The 8,758-nt window shown below is 61.4% G+C and overlaps 1 protein-coding gene across 2 annotated transcripts; it reads left to right on the top strand.

Annotated features, from left to right (window-relative positions):
• The first annotated feature begins 904 nt into the window (after positions 1–904).
• Positions 905–7,911, top strand: GRM2 (glutamate metabotropic receptor 2). Of its 2 annotated transcripts, none has more exons than XM_054216350.1 (5): positions 905–1,363; positions 3,617–4,454; positions 5,197–6,260; positions 7,115–7,289; positions 7,838–7,911. In XM_054216350.1, exons 1-5 carry the CDS (start codon positions 905–907, stop codon positions 7,909–7,911), a joined length of 2,610 nt encoding a protein of 869 aa, XP_054072325.1. The 2 variants fall into 2 exon arrangements, with proteins under 2 accessions (XP_054072325.1, XP_054072326.1); XM_054216351.1 differs by having other exon boundaries at positions 989–1,363; positions 7,115–7,298.
• Positions 7,912–8,758: the final 847 nt, after the last annotated feature.

The raw sequence follows: 8,758 nt of genomic DNA, 5'->3' as shown, positions 1-8,758 counted from the left end.
TTTTACTGAAATCTCTGAATTTAGTATACGGGGAAGGAAGGGGCGGTGGTGAGAGAACAGGCTCTGAAGCACCGTGGCTGACAGATCCTGCCCTGTGCATTGCTGCGGGAAGGATGAAGCCGGCAGTGCATCCCTGCTCCAGCCCAGGTGCCACAGGCAGCGCCAAGGGTAGCGCCGGGCAGGTGGGCTCCGGGGAGGGTATGGGATGGGGATTAAATACTGCTGTGGGCACAGTGGGCTCACGGCCGGCCGCTTTTGGCAGCGCTCTTGGCTTGAGGTTGGAAGCCATTGGCACCCTAATGCTGCTGCCTGGGTCGGGGGCTCAGCTCAGAGACGGCATTGGCTTTCCCTGCCCTGGGTGACATCCCTGGCTCCTCCCTCCTGCCCTGATATTTTAGGGGCCGACAAGCTGCCCCCCGGTACCCCCTCTGCCCGGTGCTGCTGACAGAGCCAGGTCTGCCTTCCTCCTGCCTGTGCCAGTGCATCCCAGGAGCGCTGGGTGGGGGGACAGGTCCCTGTGCCCCATTTGTCTCCTGGGGCCCGTGTCACTCACTGGCATCGTGGTGGTCCCAATTTTTTGCCGGAGCTGTCGTATCCGCTCAGCTCACCCTTCTGCAGGGGCTCCTTTCTACAGGCACTGCAGGTGGGGGGGCACAGGCAGGCTTGTGCCCTTGCTCGCCTGTGGGGATGGTCCCCAGGTTGCCTTGCACCCTGCAGACCCAGTGGCTTTTCTCTTCCCTTTTCCAGGTGCCGAGGGCTCTGCTGGGGCAGCACGACGCCCCTCCTGCCGACGCCACGCCACCACCTGCCACCCGATGCCTGGGGACTGCCTGCCCTTGCCTTGACGGGTGACAAGGGGTGACACGGGGTGGCACAGGACCCCTGGCCAGCGCCGGTGCACCCCATGGCGGTCCCCTTGGCCGCCTGGCTGTGGCTGATGCGCCTGGCCACCTGCCTGGCTGCCGGGCACGGCATGGCTGGAAAGAAGGAGATCAGCACGGATGGGGACCTGGTGATCGGGGGCCTCTTCCCCGTCCATGAGAAAGGAGTGGGGACCGAAGACTGTGGCAAGATCAATGAGCACCGGGGCATCCAGCGCCTGGAGGCCATGCTCTTCGCCCTGGACGAGATCAACAAGGACGGGAGCATCCTGCCAGGGGTGAAGCTGGGCGCCCACATCCTCGACACCTGCTCCAAGGACACCTACGCCCTCGAGCAGTCCCTCGACTTTGTCCGCGCCTCCCTCACCAGGGTAGACGGCTCCGAGCACATCTGCCCTGATGGCTCCTACGCTATCCATGATGATGTGCCCACTGCCATCACCGGTGTCATCGGGGGCTCCTACAGCGATGTTTCCATCCAGGTACCACCCCCAGCAAGAGGGGCTTGGATGGGGCTGGGGGGTCAGCAGAAATGGAGGTGGGGGTAAAACCCTGGTGGCAGTGTGATGATGCTCCTGCCAATGCAGCACAGGGATGCTCTCACATCCCTCGTGGTGATGCTGTGCCCCTTTCTGCAACAGGGAGGGAATGCCGGCCTGGCACCTGAGAGAGCCATCTCTCTGCCACCGTGGGGTGGCTGCAGCCCTGATGGTGACCGGAGTCCCCTCGGAGGCTGTGGGGAGCCCCCCACCCACCATAAGCCATGGGAGCCAAGCCAGTGGATCTGTCCTACGTGGGGACAGGGGTTTATTCCCCTCCTGGGGTCATGGTGGCAAGCACAACTCCTTAGCCCGGGATGATCTTGATGCTCAGGTCCATGTCCTTGGTGTCACCACGCGGCCACGTCCCTTGCCACCACCAGTGGGCCTGGATGGTGCAAGCTGCCTCCTGGCATCACCAGTCCCAGTCCCTGGCCTGGCACATCCTGGCATGGGACTGGAGCAGGATGCTGTCCCTCTCTCACCTGACATGCTGCCCGTGCCTGCAGGCACTGCTCCTCCCATCAATGGGTGACGGCATGATGCCACCAGGCCTGGATGTGGCAGGTACTGCGGGTGGCCACCTCCAGCACCCAGTGGACCTGCTGCCCCCACCACAAGGCCTGGGTGACCACAGCTGTGCCATGTTTGTCCCTGCCCCCTCTGGCCAGCAGAGTGCTGGGGTTGGGGGGGAGCTGCTGCAGTGCCCTGGCACCCAGTGGGTGGCTGTCCCACCACGGTGCAGGAGCAGGGTTTGGCTCACCTACAGCCCTGGGGGTCCTGTCCCCCATGGGATGGGTGAGTGGCCAGGCACAGGGACACCCCCCGGGGCATGGCGGTGACACTCCTGATGTCAGAATGGCGCAGGGGACACTGTGGTGGGGGTGTGGGGACATCGATCCCGGCAGGCAGAGCTGCGCACTGTGAGGGGGCACCATCCCTTCTGCCCCCCCCAAACCCATCCCTCGAGGTGTTGCCAGCTGCGAGGGGCACCCGCCTCGCAGGGGCTCAGCCACAGGGGTGGGCACAGGGGGCTACTGCCTCCACATCCCCAGTGATCCCATGGGAACGGGCACCTCGAGCCTCGGACCCGGCTGTCACCCTGGGTGGGCTGCAGCTCCCTCTCCAAAACCGTGGCTCTGCAGACCCAGGGGCCGGCTTTGGCAGGGAGAAGAGCATCCCCCGAGGATGCAGGCAGCCGGAGGGGCCAGCCGAGTCCTGGGGGCTGCCAGTGGGCTACACGCTCGCTAAGATTTAATGAGTCCCCTGGGTGTGTCAAACCACGGCTGCTGCTCCCCGGGGGTCCCCGCATCCCCCCGGCCATGGGATGGAGGAAACCAGGGCTGGGCGATGGAGGCACCACCTCGGTCCGGCCCATGTGGGAGCTTGTCCCTTCCCTTGCTGGAGGACCTGGGGTGTCCCCATGGCCAGGGGGACACCGTCCGGACCCCAGGCGGCGCAGGCAGCCTGTGCTGGGGCAGCATGGCGGGCTGGCAGCTCCCGTTATGTTGTGTGGCGAGGTCAGGCAGCGGCATTGCTGCGCTTGGGGGCCTTCTTGCCATTAGGGGACTTTGTCATGGAGAACATTTGTCCAACATTAATTAAGCTGCGTGTCTTGCCTGGGGAGCAGTGAGATGTGGGCAGGCTCACCATCCCCACTGGCGTGCCCGAGCCCCTCCCCTTGCTGCTCCAAGAGCCTGGGTTTTTAACAACCTCATTAGTGGGGTTTTTTTCCCCTTTGAAGCTAACGAGGGCTTCAGCCGAGCAGCTGGAAGGTGCCGGTCTTGCTGGGGTTCCCAATGCGGGATGTGCAGGCACCAGTCCCCAGGCCCAGCTCCGCAGCCGCCCCAGCTTTCTCCTTGCCCATGAGCATTTCCCACAGGTCACCCATGGGGGGGGTTCTGCTTTTGCCATGAATCCATTTATCCCCTCCCCAGGCCCGGATTTCAGAGGGGAAATGAAATGCTAAAAAAAAATAAAAGAAATGAGCGCTTGTGAGGGCTCAGGCCACCCTGTGAATGTGGCGTCCCTCCATCCCTCCACCAACCAGGACCTCCAGGCTGGGGGACTGCTCATCAGCCCCACAGTCGTGCTTGGGAGCACCATGCAACACCTGGTGTTGGGCAGGGGTTCTCCAGTGGGAATGTCCCTCGCTGGGCCACGTCTTCAGGTGCTCACGTCTCCTCCTCCACGCAGGTAGCCAACCTTCTGCGGCTCTTCCAGATCCCACAGATCAGTTACGCCTCTACCAGTGCCAAACTCAGCGACAAGTCCCGTTACGACTACTTCGCCCGCACCGTCCCGCCAGACTTCTACCAAGCCAAAGCCATGGCGGAGATCCTCCGCTTTTTCAACTGGACCTACGTCTCCACCGTGGCCTCAGAAGGCGACTATGGGGAGACGGGGATCGAGGCCTTTGAGCAAGAAGCCCGCATGCGCAACATCTGCATCGCCACCTCAGAGAAGGTGGGACGCTCCATGAACAAGAAGACCTACGATGGGGTGGTCCGGGCTCTGCTGCAGAAGCCCAATGCCAGAGTGGTTGTGCTGTTCACCCGAAGTGAAGATGCCCGGGAGCTGCTGGCAGCTGCCCAGAGAGTCAATGTGTCCTTCACATGGGTGGCCAGCGATGGGTGGGGAGCCCTGGAGAGCGTGGTGGCTGGGAGCGAAGCGGTGGCGGAGGGAGCCATCACCATTGAGCTGGCAGCCTACCCCATTAAAGAGTTTGCTGCCTACTTCCGTAATCTCAACCCCTACAATAACAGCCGAAATCCCTGGTTTCGGGAGTTTTGGGAGCAGAAGTTCAAGTGCAGCTTCCACACGCAGGACTGTAGCCAGTACTCCCTAAAGACAGGCAAGTTTGAGCCAGAGTCCAAGATCACATTTGTGATCAACGCAGTTTATGCCATGGCTCACTCTCTCCACAACATGCACCAGGCACTATGCCCCAATGTCACCAAGCTCTGCGACGCCATGAAGCCCGTCAATGGCAAGAGGTTCTACAAGGACTTTATGCTCAATGTTAATTTTGATGGTGAGTCCAGAGATGGAGATGGGGTTTGGCTGCCTAACTGGAAAGGGATGGGTAGGAGGCATGAGGCAGGGATGGCAGGGAGGAGGAAGACGACCCAGATTTGACCTCAAACCCCCCAGTTGCTCCAGCCTGCCCACACCTGGGGACCCCTGTGCCATGGGCTGTGATTGTCCCAGGATGCCAACAGCCCACCATCACCCTCAGGAGGCAATCCAGGACTTCTATCCCCAGTGTGGAGAAGCTGGTGACCAACTCCATCCTGCTAGAGCTGGGTGGGACCAGCCCCACAGGGGCCCCTCCAGGAACGTGGGACCTTGGAGACCTCACTTGCAAGTGCCATGATTTATTCACATTTCGGGGATTAAACTGGAGGGAGACCCTTGAGCAGGGACCTACATAGTTTGGGGTGAATTAGAAGTGTGTCCTCTGAGACTTGGGCCAAGCGCAGCTACTCAGGTGTCATCGAGAGCCATGGCGGCTGCAAAATCCACCTCTCTGTCCCTGCAGAGCTGTCTGGGGCTGCCGAGCTCTAAGGCACGTGGGGAGGTAGGTCTCCACTGTTGCTTTCCTGCTCCTAATGTGCGCATAGGCAGCAAGTGTGAGAGAGAAGGCAGGGAACAGGTTAGACATTTGCCTATGGTCATGGTGGGATGTGATGCTTTGATGGAGCCCTGCTGCCACACCGGGAGTGAGCGCTCTCCTGCCCCACAGCAGTCACCATCTCTCCTTCTCCTCCCTCCAGCCCCATTCAGGCCAGCAGACACCAAGAGTGTTGTTCGATTTGACCGCTACGGTGATGGGATTGGGCGCTACAACATCTTCAACTATCACCGCATGTATGGGCGGTATCGGTATCAGAAGGTGGGCTACTGGGCTGAGGGGCTCACCCTCAACACCAGCCTCATCCCGTGGGCTGAGACCTCCATCCCTGTGTCCCAGTGCAGCGACCCCTGCAAGAAGAATGAGATAAAGAGCATGCAGCCCGGCGACATATGCTGCTGGATCTGCATCCCCTGCCAGCCCTACGAGTACTTGCTGGATGAGTTCACCTGCATGGACTGTGGTCTCGGTTACTGGCCCAACGAGACCCTGAATGGCTGCTATGAGTTGCCCCAAGAGTACATCCGCTGGAAAGATGTCTGGGCCATTGGCCCCGTCACTATCTCTTGCCTGGGTTTTATCTCCACCCTCTTTGTTTTTGGAGTCTTCATGAAGAACAATGACACCCCCATTGTGAAGGCCTCTGGCCGGGAGCTCTGCTACATCCTCTTGACTGGGGTCCTCATGTGCTACAGCATGACCTTTATCTTCATCGCGAAGCCCTCCACCGAGGTGTGCACACTCCGTCGTCTGGGGCTGGGCACATCCTTTGCTGTCTGCTATTCAGCACTCTTGACCAAGACGAATCGCATCGCCAGGATCTTCAGTGGGGTGAAGGAGGGGGTCCAGCGCCCCCGGTTCATAAGCCCCACATCGCAGGTGGTCATCTGCATGGCCCTCATCTCTTGCCAGCTGATCATTGTCATTATCTGGCTGCTGGTGGAGACCCCTGGCACAGGCAAGGAGACTGAGCCTGACAAGAGGTACATTGTCACCCTCAAGTGCAACAACCGCGACTCCAACATGCTCATTTCGCTCACCTACAACGTCCTCTTGATTGTCCTCTGCACGGTCTATGCCTTCAAGACACGGAAATGCCCCGAAAACTTCAATGAGGCCAAGTTCATCGGGTTCACCATGTACACGACCTGCATCATCTGGCTGGCCTTCCTGCCCATCTTCTACGTGACCTCCAGCGACTACAGAGTACGAGCCTGAGTTTTGGGGGAGGCTTTAACAGGGCTTGATCTGAGTGGTCTTGGTGATTTGGGCCCCACAGGGTTTGGGGCTAGGAGATGTGTGGGCCAAGGGAAGGGTCTTTGGCCATGGACCTGGTGACAGTCACCTCTGCATTGGGGCTTTCATGACCAAGTGAAGGGTGGCTGAAGGGGGCAATGAGTCCTGGGGAGAAGACCCCCATCCTTGACAGACTGTTTGCTGGAGTGATGATGGGAAAGGACCCTGAGACCTCCAGAGACCCCTGCGATCTGACCATGGAGGAGTCATTGCCATCCTCCAGCCTCGCCACGCAGAGGCACAAGACAGCCCCTGGCCCATCCCAACATCCCCCCCATCAGGGCCTGAACGTCAACCCACATCCAGCATGGTCCCTGGGGAGCCAAGCAGTGCCAGGGAATGGGGAGCATGGGGTGCACCTGGCAACACCTCAAACCCCTGGCAAGGGCTCCCAGACACGTTGGAGGACTCAGTGGGGGCAGCTGCAGTCGGGAACTTCCAGAGACGACCAGGATCCCTTGGTGGGAGTGGGAGGTGCAGGGCTCTGGCCCTGGGCATTGCCCCAAGGCAGCATGTTGGCCAGACTGGGGGTGCTGCTCTGGGTGTACCCACTTTCAGGGGCAGCATCGCCCCATCAGGGCAGTGGGTCTCCGGCGGGTCCACCCTGATGGAGAGACCTGGTGTGGGGTGAGATGTGCCTGTGGGGTGCAGGCAGGTCCCTCTGCCCGGTGGGGGTGGACGGTGCCACAGTGAGGGCTTCATCCTGCCCCACTTGGGGCAGAGGGCTGGTGGCAGGAGTACCTGACGCCCACTCCTGTCTGCAGGTCCAGACCACCACCATGTGCATCTCAGTGAGCCTCAGTGGCACCGTGGTCCTTGGCTGCCTCTTCACCCCCAAGCTCCACATCATACTCTTCCAGCCACAGAAGAACGTGGCCAGCCACCGCGTGGGCACCACTCGGTTCAGCGTGGCGGCCGCCAGCTCCAGCCAGTCCCATGGTGAGCATGGTGGGGTTGGGAAGGGCTGGGGGCGGCACCCCCTTCCTGGGGTGGGGGGGAGGGTAGTGGAAAGAGCACCACAGCATGGGCTCCTGAAGGAAAGCGGTGTGCAGAGTATGACATGACTGAAAATGGGGGGAATGGAGGATACTGTGTCCCCTGTGGCTCATCCCTGTCCCTTGTCCCTATTCTTCATTTCCCACGGCTGCAAGCCCCAAGGCTGCAGCACAACCTGCCGGGGGGGAGTACTTCTCATGGCGGCCCATCGTTGCCCCAAGGGGACATGGCCAACCAAAGACGCTACACCCCAGCCCTGGGGGAGTCACAGCCACTCTAGGCACCCTCCACCCCAGCCCTGGGGGATGTGGCCACCCTGGGCACCTGTCACCCCAACCCCGAGGGATTCAGCTGCCCCAGGTGACTGTCACCACCCTGGGCACCCTCCACCCCAGCCCCTGGGGATGCAGCTCCCTGCACACCCATCACCCACTGCAGTGGGATGCCCTGGGGGGGGTGCTGCCGTCCCTAACTGCTGCCTTCCTGTCCAGGCTCGGCCTCACAGTACGTGCCCACGGTGTGCAACGGCCGCGAGGTGGTGGACTCCACAACATCATCCTTGTGAAGGGCCAGGGGAGGCCAGGCCATGGTGGTGCTGCTGCTCCTGCGGCACCCGGATCCGTCCCCAGGGAGAGCAGCGCCCATGGCACAGCCCGCTCGGGCGCCGGAGGCAGCCGGGAGGCTCAGCCCCTGCTCCGGCACCAGCTACACATCCCACACGCTGGGTCACGGTACGTGTCACCCATCCCCTGCACCGAGCCACCTTACACATCCCTTGTCCCCAGCACTGAGCCGTGGTGTACCACCCTCTGTCCCTGCACTGAGACATGGTCAACGTCCCCCCCAGGTCCCTTGCACTGAGCCGTGGTGAACATCCCCAGTCCTTCAACTGAGCTGCGGTGCACAAACCCCCCATCACCTGCACTGAGCCATAGTGCATGTCTCCTGTGTCACCTGCAGTGGTGCACATTCCCCCATCCCCTGCCCTGAGCCCTTCTACATGACCCCTGTCCCTTGCACCAGGCCATGGTCCAAGTTCCCCCGTCCCTTGCACTGCAGAGGTGCATGTCATTCCCTGTCACCTGCACTGAGCCATGGTGCATGTCCCCCCATCTCTTGCACTGAGCCGTGGTGCACGTCCCTCTGTCCTTTGCACCGAGCCGTTGTGCGTGTCCCGTCGCCTGCACTGAGCCATTGTGCACATTCCCCCATCCCCTGCACTGAGTCCTGCTACACGTCCCCATGCACCTTGCACCAGGCCATGCTCCAGCTCCCCCTGTCCCTTGCACCGTGCCAAGGTGCACGTCATCCCCCGACACCTGCACTGAGCCATGGTGAATGTCCCCCCCATCCCTTGCACTGAGCCATAGTGCACAGCCCCTGGCCCCCGAACTGAGCTGTGCTGCACATTC

Source organism: Rissa tridactyla, chromosome 10 (assembly GCF_028500815.1).
Source record: "Rissa tridactyla isolate bRisTri1 chromosome 10, bRisTri1.patW.cur.20221130, whole genome shotgun sequence".
NCBI lineage: Eukaryota > Metazoa > Chordata > Aves > Charadriiformes > Laridae > Rissa > Rissa tridactyla.
The sequence above is the reverse complement of the archived record's forward strand: the minus strand, read 5'-3'. Positions and strand labels throughout refer to the sequence as shown.